The sequence below is a fragment of the Nomascus leucogenys genome, chromosome 6 (genome assembly GCF_006542625.1).
Source record: "Nomascus leucogenys isolate Asia chromosome 6, Asia_NLE_v1, whole genome shotgun sequence".
NCBI classification, from domain to species: Eukaryota; Metazoa; Chordata; class Mammalia; order Primates; family Hylobatidae; genus Nomascus; species Nomascus leucogenys.
The window spans coordinates 13,533,582-13,546,535 of NC_044386.1; the positions used below are offsets into that span (position 1 = coordinate 13,533,582).

At 41.7% G+C, this 12,954-nt stretch overlaps 1 protein-coding gene across 5 annotated transcripts in view; it reads left to right on the forward strand.

The window, feature by feature from the left end:
* The window catches only part of TRIO (trio Rho guanine nucleotide exchange factor), a 363,663-nt gene that overhangs the window by 314,893 nt on the left and 35,816 nt on the right, over window positions 1-12,954 (forward strand). For 3 of the 5 annotated variants that reach the window (XM_030813916.1, XM_030813917.1, XM_030813918.1), the window contains exons 36-40: window positions 679-849; window positions 3,500-3,595; window positions 9,270-9,418; window positions 10,544-10,610; window positions 12,249-12,352. In XM_030813916.1, coding sequence (XP_030669776.1) covers window positions 679-849; window positions 3,500-3,595; window positions 9,270-9,418; window positions 10,544-10,610; window positions 12,249-12,352 — 587 coding nt within the window. Of the gene's footprint in view, window positions 1-678; window positions 850-2,462; window positions 3,377-3,499; window positions 3,596-4,494; window positions 5,375-9,269; window positions 9,419-10,543; window positions 10,611-12,248; window positions 12,353-12,954 lie in introns of those variants that run through there. The other 2 variants (XR_004030403.1, XM_030813919.1) reach the window with 2 other exon arrangements.

Genomic DNA, 12,954 nt, shown 5'->3' on the forward strand with positions numbered 1-12,954 from the left:
CCCACACAGGTTCGAAAAAGAAAAGGCAGAGAGTGGGGAAGAGATTTGTGTTATTTGATTTATTTGGCAGATAGCTGTTTTCTGCTGTTTTTTTCCTGGGCATATTTTTGCCATGAGATTTTGTTGCAGTGTAGGGGTTGGGATGTACTATGTACCTGCTTGATAAACATCTGTCCTCTTGGGAAAACTAAAACTGAAATTTGTTTCTAAAAGTGAGAATAGAGGAAAAGGATATTCAAATCCAGTGCTTAAAATGCGCCTTGGATTATATTTTTTATGCCCTTATTATTTCAGTGAACTTTTCTATAGCAAGATACCCAAAGTGAAATCAGCTGGACCAAAGGAACTAAATCAGCATGAGGGTTGTAGCTCAAATTTTTGAACCTTTTTAAAAATTGGCTTCTTAAAGATGAGCTGTGTTCAGAGCCTAACAGATCACATTGGCAGTCCCTTTATATGACGCATGACACATTGAGTGGCCATTCTGTCATCCAAGTTGACAAGCAAGGCCATTGGGTAGCAGGAAGAGAGGAAAAGTTACCATCAAGGTCAAGAACAGCTTTGTTGCTGATTTCTGCCATCCCAGTCTCTGTCCCCACCTTGCTTCTCCAAGTAACCCTTGGTCCATGTTTGTGAACTGGCCTGGAATATAATGAGCAAATCTTGATTGGATTTCAGAGAGGCCGGAACGAGGGCCTGAGCAGCGGTACTCTCTCCAAATCCTCCTCCTCGGGGATGCAGAGCTGTGGAGAAGAGGAAGGCGAAGAGGGGGCTGACGCTGTGCCCCTGCCGCCGCCCATGGCCATCCAGCAGCACAGCCTCCTCCAGCCGGACTCACAGGATGACAAGGTAAAGGGGAATGAGGGCTGGGGGATCCATGCCTACCGCGCCGGGACAGGGCACGCTCGGTAGCTGCTCCACACCAGCCTCATTTGAGGAGACAGGAGGCCCCAAGATGTGGAAAAGGGCAGTGCACTGCTCTTTAAGGCAGCGTCAGCCTGGTTGTACCCCAAAAGTATGAGTAACAAAGCTGTTTAGAATAGCAGTAGGCCAGCGGGTGCAGTTTTTCCTACACATGTGGCTCAATGCATTTTTAATGATGCTTCAGTAATTGCTGCTTTTAAAGTAATTTTAAAGTTTCCTAATGTATTGACTAGAATCCCTGAGAGAACAATCAGAGATATCCCATGCAGGTCTGCCTGAAGGCATCACTAAATGAAGAGTTGGCCATCTCCCCTCTGTGAGGTTTTTGCATGCAGGTTTCTGGTTTGAGATGAGGTTACATCACTGTCCAGTTACTTTTTCCAACATGCCAGACATTAGTTTGTAGGATCCGTACACTAGAGTGCAGGCATAGTTGTCAAAGTGTAGGAATCAGTTGAAAGCTCTTTGGGTCTACCCAGGGGCTTCAAGCCACGAAAGTCATTTGTTTTCTTGAGTTCTCATGTAATCTAAAATTATTTTGTCAGCCCAGTTATAGAGCCCTAAAAAATAAAATAGCAGAAAGGAAACCTGCCCAGTGTGGCTTGCGCATCCTCTAGCATTCTGGCCCCATTGTGCCCCTCAAAATGGTCAGGTGTTGAAAATCACGCTATGAAGCCATTACTGGTGATGCTTTTTTTTTTTTTTTTTTGGCAGTAACTAAGTTTTCTGAGTAAAACATAACTTTATCAACATTTTTCCCCATGCTTCCCTTTTTCCTTCCCTGACTCCCTTGTCAGTACTTGCACAGTCACTCGCCAGATTAATCATCCTCTATTTTACGACCTGGGATTGGCCTCAGCCAGTGCTTGGCAGCTGTGAGGCCAAGTCAAATCATGCACTCCTCTTAACCCGAGGCAGAGCTGTCCACCGCCCCTTGTTGGTGGAAAGCTACTCCCTCCTCCCTTTTTAACACGAGGCCAGCACACTGTAAGGGTGCCGTGGGACCTGCAATGATGGCTGTGAGCTGCAGGACTGAGCACAGGTTGGAGTCCTGGAGTTTTGTGTGCATCTGAGGTTCAGGCTCCCGCCGTGTGTTGGGGGGGGAGAAGGAACAGGGAGCCTGAGGTGAGAGGACCACGGCCCCCCACCCCACCCAGTGCACGGACTACCTGGCTATGACATGGGGCTGTGTGGTTTCTGTGACATTTCCTAAGCTATTTTGTAATACGCTAAGCCATGCCTTTTTGAAAAGCAGAAAACTGGCATTTCTTAAATCTGGGTGGTTATCCAAACATTGAGGGGCTGGGCCTTGTCGACTTACTCAATAAGGGAGCATTTTTCTCCATTTAAAGAGTGACCTGCACTGTATTCTTCTGTTTGCTAGAACCATTTATTGGTTACTATGTTACCTCGCTGAGTATTATCAGTAGCAGTTCTTCATTTACAAAAATCTGTAGTGATTTTCCCACACAGTATATAATCTCGTGACTAATTTTTTGTTTTGTTCTGTTTTCTCTTTTTGTAAACTTTCACTGCAGCATTATGTTGATTTGTGTTCTGTGTCTGTTTTGGCTCAATTTCCTTACCTTTCCGTTTGAATTTTTTCTTTGTTTTCTTCACCCCATATTCCAAATGTCATTAGACCAAACCAACATTTGTTTTGCAAAGTGCATATTTTGACCCACACGTTTAAAAGCCTTGTTGTGAGTGTATGAGCCTGTATCTGTCTGCTGTGAGACACGCATGGCCAGGACAGCCCGCTGTGGGTCGCATGCCTCGCCGCTGTCCTTAATATGAAGCAAGGTTCATATTACGCCCCTTCTAGTTCTCAGTTAATTAACGGCTCAAGTAATCTGCAAACACATCGTGTTTGCTAATTACTGAAACTCGAACTTAGTAGCCCTTCCCCCAGATTTCCTGTCAACCCCTTTACGCCCTCGATTCTAGCCATAAGTGGCATCTGATAGCTTGTGAGGCCTCAGCTCTTCTGTACTCTGCACTAATCATGGGGAAATGGATGGCACAGAAAATGGTGAGCTCGTCCCCCTCCTTCCCTGTCTGGTCACCGCACCCCGCTCCTTTCCTCTTCCTCATTTCTTTTTTTTCTTAATCCCATAAACACAGTAAAGCCATTTATTAGTATCCTGTTTTGTTTCCTGATTATTCCAGGATTCTCTCACTAGACCCTAAGCCTCTCATTCTGCCGTAGGTCAGATTCTCTATTCCTTCTCCCTAGCCCAGAGCCTTGCCAGCATTTGCGAAAGTTACGGTTAGAACGTTCCCTTGCCTAGTCACCTCTTTGAAAAAAAACACTACGATGTTACATGACTGCGATTAAAATCAGACACTGTCTGCTTCCCACATGTATCTCAGACAGGTTTTATTTAATGTTTCTTGTCAGAATATTGTAAATTCAAAAGGATGACTTTAAATAAATGTAAACAAAGACAAACTTGTGGTCTTTTTGTCTGGAATTACTTAAAAAAGAGATGGAGCTTGCAGGGGAATTTACTGTCTGACCAGTTACTAATGTGAGCCCTTGCCCCACCCCCCCTTTTCTTAATTTCTTCCATAGGCCTCTTCTCGGTTATTAGTCCGCCCCACCAGCTCCGAAACACCAAGTGCAGCCGAGCTCGTCAGTGCAATTGAGGAACTCGTGAAAAGCAAGATGGTGAGGCCTCCCAGAGAAAGTCTGACTTTTGGAAGCTGCTCTGTGTTGCTACTTGCAGATGGATTTGCGCTTGTCTTTGTATTGCTCTGGGCTGCAGAATGTGGCTGTGGCTTATGGCACATCTCAGGAGTCCCCATGACCACCCTCGGGTTCACTGATTTGAAGGACTCAGAGAACTCGGAAAGCTGTTATTCCCACATTTGCAGTGTATTCCCATGAAAGGACACAGATCAAAATAGGCAAGGGAAGAACTGCATAGGGCAGGTCTCAGGGAGTGCCAGGTTCAAGCTGCCAGCCATGCTCTTCCAATGGAGTCAGGCGGACAGAGGATTGCTAACCACAGCAGCTCACCCGAGCCTTGGTGTTGAGTGTCTGTTTGGGCTCAGACACACATGGCTGACTGCTCTGTGTGGCTGACCTTAGGTAGTCTCCTGCCCCTCCAGAGATCAAGACACTGTCACATTGCCAGCATAGACTATTTGCCTTGGTCCAGTCCCCCAGGTAAACAGACATTCTCATCAAGCAGAACATTCCAAGGACTTACAAGTTCCCTCCTAGAAGCTGGGGGCAAACCTCACTGCACATACCCTGCCTGCAGTCACTGCAAATGTGGTCAGCTCCAGTCTGTCTGAAGATGTGCCAGGGTCAGTGGTACCCACAGTTAGACTCTCAGTTTTGTTTTGCAACCCCTGAGGTCTTTCATTTGGGTTTACAATGTGTAAGAGAGAAGGGCTTACATTATTATATAAGGGCTTTATTTTCTTAGTGATCTCTTTGTTGCCAGTTGGCCAACGTAGGTTCATTTGATAAAAGCTCCAAATTAAATGTTGGTTCTTTGAAGTAAGACAGGCATATGTTGCTTCTAACTGATTCAAATCAATCAATTTCTGTTTTTGTAGTTTTCCTAACTGGGAAGTGGAAAAACCACCAATGGTAACGACTTTTTAGACTGGTATATCCTACTATCCCTATAAAGACAACATCTTTTAAAAGCAACTCCTCCCAAAGTAAAAGCCCTCAGTCTGTCTCAGCAATCCATTCTCCAGAGGTAACCACTGCGAATAGTTCCAATACGTTTCCCTCCAGACGTTTTCCTTGCTGGTGCAAACACATATATGTGTGTGCGTTTTCTTTCCAAATGGATTCATTCAATTTTTAAGACTCTAATTAAATTAATACATCTTGAGGATCTTCTCACGTCAGTACATACAGATTACTCTTTCCTTTATTTAATAACTGTATAGTATTCCTTTACATGGATTCTATGATAATAACACCACCGAGTGCTTATTCTAAGCCAGGCGCTGTTCTAAGTGCTGAGCGTGTATTAATTTATATACTCCCACAACAACCCTATGAGGTTGTTATGCACTATTGTTATCCCATTTTACAGATAAGGATATTGAGGCACACAGAACATTTAAAAACTTGACTAGCCACTAAGGGTCAGAGACAAGATTATGCTATAATTTATTTAAATATATTCCTAATATATATTTGTTTCCCATATTTCTCTAAACATCCATTACATGTTTGTGATTACATTTGTCAGGTGAATTTTCAACACTGGAATTGCTAAATCAGAGTATACTTCTTTAAAGTTAGAAATTTCTCTTCCTGCATTTGGGCGTTAACTAGGTACCAGATATATCGTTCCCATTTCTTCTTTCATCCACAGACAGCCTCTAATGAAACTGATTGACTGAGTCAAATGGGAATTATATAAAGAAAAATTTGGACTGACGTGTCACCCTGCCATAGCTAGAAATTTCTCCCCAGGTAATCACGTGGTGTTCTGGAAAAGACTCAGTGAGCTTTGAAATTGGACAGGAAGCTTGCTAGGGCGTGGTAGATAACTTGCGAATTCGGACTCCACTGGTTAAGATTTTGGAATCAGGCCGGGTGTGGTGGTTCATGCCTGTAATCCTAGCACTTTGGGAGGCCAAGGCAGGCAGGTTGCTTGAGCCCAGGAGTTTGAGACCAGCCTGGGAAACACAATGAGACTGCATCTTTACAAAAAAAAATACAAAAATCAGCTGGATGTGGTAGCGTGCACCTGTAGCCCCAGCTATCGGGAGGCTGAGGTGGGAGGATCACCTGAGCCCAGAAGGTTAAGGCTGCAGCAAGCTGAGATTGTACCACTGCACTCCAGCCTGAGTGACAGAGTGAGACCCTATCTCAAAAATAAATAAATAAATAAATACATAAAGGAGCTTGGAACCATGCCAGTATGTACTGAGTTCAGCTACATCCTTGGTATCTCTTTAAAAGACAAGTTGATAAAACTGTCTAAATGAAGGGTGCTTAAATTGTATCCAGTTGAGTTTTTAAGCATCCTTAAACTTTTTTTTTAAAAGCCATTTATACACATCAGTTAAATGACCATTAAAATCATTCTTACCAAATAGCTGAAATGGTTTCCCAGGGAATGCTGTGAGGCAGATCTGGCCACTATTCTGCAGGTGTTTAAATCGTATTGCATTTTATGTGGTCTGTGATTCATTTGTAATTAGTTCCCGTGGACTTCCAAATGGAGAGGTGGTCTGTGGCATGGTCAATTTTGACTCTTACTGGCTTCATCTCCTTTTTCAATTCTGAGGAATGAAACTTTCTCAGTTTACTCAGTGAAACTGAGTTATTTCTGCTCACTTCGGTGGGCATAAAGCTGTTGGCATAGGAAAGACAGGTTTTGGAGTCAGATAGACTTGGGTTCACAGTCTCCTTACGGTGAGTTCCACCCGGCAAGTCCTTCAGCCTCGGAGACTGTCTTTCAGCTACACATGGGAGCTCGCAACCAGGTTCCATCCACATGGGCGTTCACTGGTGCCTTCCCCTCCCTTTGGAGAACCATGTTTGTACTTTATGTGATAGGTTCATCCCATCTTCATCCTGCCAGGGAATGCGATCTAAATTCTCCCCCTCTTTTTCTGGTTCAAGAGGAGCATCACCCTGTGTTGGTTTCCTGTCACTAATGCTCTAACGTCACATGGGAACTACTTTTTGTCAGAAAATACTAATGCATCGTTGTAATATCCTCAGCTTATACTGACTCTGCAGTAGATCCTTAAGCATCCACATATGTTTTCTTGTGGGTGATTTCTGAGGCTGTCGCTCATTCATAATTGGATTTGAACACTGCATTGTTTATTCGTCAGAAGCTGTGTATGTGTTTATTGGGTTAGGGAGGAGAGGAGAGAAGGTGTTCAGCCGTTACACAGTATGATGTTTAAGGAACTGAACCTACCTAAACCTAAAACCTGAGGATTTGACTCGAAAAATAAAAGCCACCCTGAAAACTGTTCCCTGGATTCACTCGTCTGGCTTACCTCCACATTCTTGATGCAGCTGGTTATTTTAAAGGCTGTGCATTTTTCCTGCATGTTGGCAATAGAGTAATAGTTCCCTGCCACCACAGTGACTGTGTGAACTTGACTTTGGGGTTTTCTTCTCTTCACTAATCAAAATATAAAGGGAGAAACAAGAAAGAATGAAAATAAATGAAATCACATCTAACTCAAGATGTTAGAAAAACAACAAAATAAACCAAAGAAAAGCAGAAGGAATGAATTTATAGAGATAAAAGCAGAAATTAATGAGCTGGAAAACGGTAGCGTAATAAAACCAAAAATTTGTTCTTTAAATATAGGCATTAGGTAACCATGTCAAGAAAATAGAAAACACAAATTCCCAAAATTAAGAAATTATAAGAGGAAAAAATGAGGAAATTCAAGCAACCATAAGATGTTATTTTGTTCATCTCTTTGATAGTAAATTTAAAATGAAACCTGAATGAAATGGGCAGTTTTCTAAGAAAAAATAATTTATCAAAATTAATCTCATCAGAGGTAGAATATTTCTGTAGACCTATCTTCATGTAAGAAAGAGGAAGTTGACAAGGACACAAAAAACAAGAGAGTTTCACAAATAATTCATCCAAAATCTGTGAAGTCCCAGTGGCTGCAGTTTTGAGACAGCCTTATGCTGGTGACAGCCTTCTCACACACATTTGTGGAAGAGGCAGATGGGTCTCATGAAGGCGATAAGGACGTCTAGCCACAACCGCACCGCTTCAGGGTGTGTGCACCCTCTCGGCAGCCCATCTTGTCAGGAAAGATCAGATCTAGGACAGGCAGCCGAGGGGCCTGGAGACTCCATCGTTGCAGGTTGAGAAAGCTGGAAGACAGGTCCCCACGGACACTGATGAAGTCCGTGACTTTACCTCCCTGCCCTCTGCAGCATCAGGGGCATCTGGAGCCTTTCTCTTTCTTTTCTTTTTTTCTCGCTGTTCAAATGAACAGAATTCAATCTAACAGGCTTCAGCTGTCCAGGTGGGGGATGAGGGGTGGGTACAGAACGTCCCTCCCTTCGCTCTCAAAAACAGATGTGATCTGATGAGCGTGAAACAAGCTCTGCTACTCACGGCAAAATGTTTGCTTCCGGTAAAGCTCAATGGCTATTTATTTAAAAGAGTGCATTTATTTTTCAGATCAAACTCTGTTCCTTAACTTAATGTCCTGTTTTTCAAAAATAAGATTAGCAGTTGGTGTGTTTTTTATAGCTCCATGGGTTTTAACAAGATTGCGTGTACAGTACATACTTTGTGTCCTCAAAGCTCTGCTCAACAATGAAATCAGATTCAGTCTGTTACTGTTAAGAGGAGAAAATAGAACAAGCATTAGAGATTTTAGTTTATTAATATCAAACGTTTTAAGTGAGGTATTTTTTGCATTTTGTATTGTGCTATTCAAACCAAGAATAAATTCATCACATTTTTTTCCAGTTCAATCATATCTATATATCCAGTTTATTGCTTTGGGAATGTTAAAAGAACTATAAATCTTAGGTGTTCTGTGAATCCAGGTAAAACAACGAGATTAATATGTACCAAATTAAAAGCAGTCAGTCACCAGTCATTGTCACATTAATCCAAGGAGAGAAGTCACCAATATTCAACTTACAGATTTGCTGAATATTGCAAAGATTTGCATGAGGTTCTACTGGGGATACAGCAATAAAAACATCACCTATAGAAACCAAAAGCCAGTGGGGGAAAGAATGTATCGCAGAAGTAATTAAGACAAGCACGATTACTATTTTGTATAGAGGGATAGAATGCAAGTTGCTAGATGGAGATTAATTTTACCTGGGTGATTTGTATGCATTGAAGTATGAGTCAAAGCTCTAACAGGATAATCAGGAAACCAAGCTTGTTGGACTGCTGATGTTGCTACATAGTCCACCAACAGGGAATGCAGGCACCATGTCCAGGTGCCACGCTGGCCTGACCCACGCACATCCCAGCAGCTCATTTGGCAGAAAATTGCTAGATATTAAATATGTGTGATTTGTCCAAAAATGGGTGCAGCACTCTGACGTAAGCAAGTATAACATTTCTACTTATTTGATAACAAGAAATAGAATATATTAATGTATGTAAATTCACTATCCTTTTCATTCCAACTTTCCTCTTTTCTCCACCTCCTTTGACTCTATTTTTTTATTAATAGTTGGGTTTTTTGTGTTACTAAATACTATAATTTCACAAACATAAAGATTTTATAATTTCACAAATAGGTTTTCTGTATTTTCTGAGTTTGGGTATTTTCTTGTCTTAGTTTCAGCCAATCATGGGCTGTGGGCAGTAAGTGTTGTTGATTATCTCAATTTCTTCCAGGCACTGGAGGATCGCCCCAGCTCACTCCTTGTTGACCAGGGAGATAGTAGCAGCCCTTCCTTCAACCCTTCGGATAATTCCCTTCTCTCTTCCTCCTCGCCCATTGATGAGATGGAAGAAAGGAAATCCAGCTCTTTAAAGAGAAGACAGTAAGACAGAAATGTTTTCATTCTTATTGTTCTCCGGGTTCTCTCCTGTCTTTGGTGCCTTCAAAAATGTGACTGAGATTCAGCTCTGAATTACCGAGATGAGAAGCTCCAGGGCCTCTCATTGAGTAACTGTACGTATGTAGAAGACTCAGGACCTAATAAGGACACAGTATTCCATGGCCGCAGTTTCTTGTTTTATTTGTATATGATACTTCACAAGTAAGAATGATGCAAGACAAAAATGTCTTCTGCCACATCTGGTGAGAAACTCCTAGACTTTTTATTGTACATGTGATTGTGAAAGAAAAAGTAATGTAAAATTAGAACCAGTCCCCAAAACTTGAATATTCTTTGAACATACTTTACTGGTTTCTCAATGCCAGTAAAGCAGCATATGGTGAAAAGAGTCCTGAAAAGTGTTACAAAAGGTTTAAACTTGCCTTTGGAGAAGAAAAAAAAAAACGCAAGCTACTTAACGGCAGAGACTGGGTGTTTTATTCAGCACTGTATCCCAGCACCTCCGATGGTGTTGGGCGCGTGAGAGGTGCCAGGTTGATGTTGGTTGAATGAATGACTGAACAACACATGGATGAACCTTTTCAGGCCGATTGAGGTTGTTTACTATACTGATCAAATGATTGTCTTCTATTATCTGAGTGGCCTTAAACGGTTTCTGAATGTTACAAACAGAAATACTTGTGAGTGATGTGATTAGACCCAAGGCTTTAAACATCTGATTTAAAAGTTTTTCTTGTATAGCCAGTGAAGGTTAAAATGACTTAATAATTTTTTAAAAGCCACTTCCTTTACTGCCATGGCTTTGTCAGAAAGTTATGTCTAAGCTTCATTGTTGTCCCTGTATGCGATCAGAATCCAGAAGGGTGAATTCACCCTGATTGCCCTCATGCGCTGTACCTAAGTGTCTTTTGACCTCCAGAGCTCTCGTGGGTCACCCACTTGAACCTGTAAGTGATTTGGGACTCTCCAGAATTTAACACCTAAATGTACAAATTTGATACATTACTATTCAGTCCTGGAAGGAGTCCGTCCTGACCAGGAGCAAAGGTACAAAAAAATTCATTTAGAAAACAGAGTTTGCATGATAAACACTTTTTCTCTCTCCAGCTACGTTTTGCAAGAATTAGTGGAGACAGAGCGTGACTACGTGCGGGACCTCGGCTGTGTGGTTGAGGTGTGTATTGCCAGAAATTTAGTAACTTTGTATCAGTTCCAAGAGTTGTCCAAAGTAATATCGTTTTAGACAGTTGAACACCTCTCAAAAGCTTTAAAAACATTTTTGACCCAAAATAAAAAATGACCCACGAAGTATTTCCAAAAAATCAAGTTTAGCCAATTGTCTTTACCATCTGTATTCGGTTGTAAATGCTTCTTTTTCGCATAGTGTATCTTGACATAATCTTTTTTAACAATTGAAATTTACAATTATTATAAATAATTTGATATTATTATTAAATGATACTAAGTAAGTATATTGTAGTTAGTAGACAGGAATCTTGCCTTAATTGTATCACTACAGAAATGAAGACCTTATTGGTTGAAAAAGTCAGTGTGGGCCAGCTGTGGGTTCGGTTCCATCCTGAATCCACCCAGGTTCAGAGCCTGGACTGTGGCTACACCAGGTCATTTACTTCTAGTTTCGTACAGAATACATTGCCATTTTCATTGAACAGAAGTTGCCAAGCACTGTAGCCATAGCAAACCACTGCCTTTTGTACTAGATCAAGAGCCATCTCTAGGCTAATCCCTGCCAGTCAATTTGGGGATTAGTCAGATTAAGAAACTCAACTCATCAAAAAGCTATTTTTGTGGTATAAAATTTTATGTGTATTCTTTCATCTTTGCAAATTTGTACAGGACAATACTTTTTGGTTACACATCCCGTTAAAAGTACCAGCTATAGGCCGGGCGCGGTGGCTCACGCTTGTAATCCCAGCACTTTGGGAGGCCGAGGCGGGCGGATCACAAGGTCAGGAGATAGAGACCACGGTGAAACCCCGTCTCTACTAAAAATACAAAAAAAAAATCAGCCGGGCGTGGTGGCGGGCGCCTGTAGTCCCAGCTACTCGGAGAGGCTGAGGGAGGAGAATGGTGTGAACCTGGGAGACGGAGCTTGCAGTGAGCCGAGATTGCGCCACTGCACTCCAGCCTGGGCGACAGAGTGAGACTCCGTCTCAAAAAAAAAAAAAAAAAAGTACCAGCTATTACAGTTAATTGCGTAACACAAAAGATTTAACATGCTTGATTTGTCTGCAGTCATTGTTCACAATGAGATAAGCAACCTGGGTACTTAAGAGGTTCTTGTACAGACTTAAATAGAAATTTTAAGCCACATTTTAGCAGCATATTCAATCAACTGTTGTTTAAAAATCAATTTATAAAAAGAATATTGTTAAACCCTTATTTAACAGATTATACAAATAATCCAAAAAGAAAAGAAAATCTTTTTCTGCTTCTAGAGATAAATGCTGAAAACAGGAGATATGATTCTGACCAAATATTTAATATTTTCAAACTGTTTTAATGAAACCATTTACATTTATTTAAACTTCTTTAATTCCTTAGAAGAATTTTGATCTGTGAATGCTGAACAGTCCAGGGAAAGAAAATTACAGCAATGGATGTAATGGGTATATTCCAAGTATCAGTTAAGGATACTTTTCATATCGGGTTTTTTGTTTGTTTTTAGACAAAGAACTGGTTACAAGACAGTTATGTGTCCATTTTGCCCTCTGTGACTGTTAATCAATAAGCCACTAGTTGATTCAGACATATTCCATGAAATACACTTATCATAACTGTTTAATTGTAGGGCTACATGGCACTTATGAAAGAAGATGGTGTTCCTGATGACATGAAAGGAAAAGACAAAATTGTATTTGGCAACATCCATCAGATTTACGACTGGCACAGAGAGTACGTAAACATGCATTGTGCCCGATGGTGTGCAAAGCACCCGCGCTTGCTAAACCGAGGCAGGCCAGGCCAAAGGGAATTTGTTCTGTTCATTGTATTACCTGTGTAGCCTCCTGGAGGGAGCTGGTGCGAAGGAGATATTGGTGTACCCAGGAGTTCTGCAGTAGCACTTGGTGGCATGGAGAGAGTGTCATCTCTTCTTCGTGCTGGTCCATGTTGAGAGTCTGTGGAAGGGAGTAGCTGGAAGCACCAGCGTGGAGCCAGCTGCCGGAGCTGCTGGCCTGGTCCTGACCTCGAGCCCGCGGCCTCCCTACTGCACACTTCCATTCTTCATCTGCACACCCACATTATAATGTTACCCACCTCATGGGCTTTTTGTGAAGAGTGACTGAGTTAATACTTTTACAAAGCACTTAGAACAACATCTGCATAGAATAAGCCTCAATAAGTATTTCTAACTAGAATTGCAGCCATCTTTAGAATAAATACAAGTTATCATTAGAGGACCTTGAAGACACTCATTTGTCCAATTATTTTATGTTATTTTTATTTTTTAGAGACAGGGTCTCGCTCTGTCCCCAAACTGGAGTGCAATAGTGTGA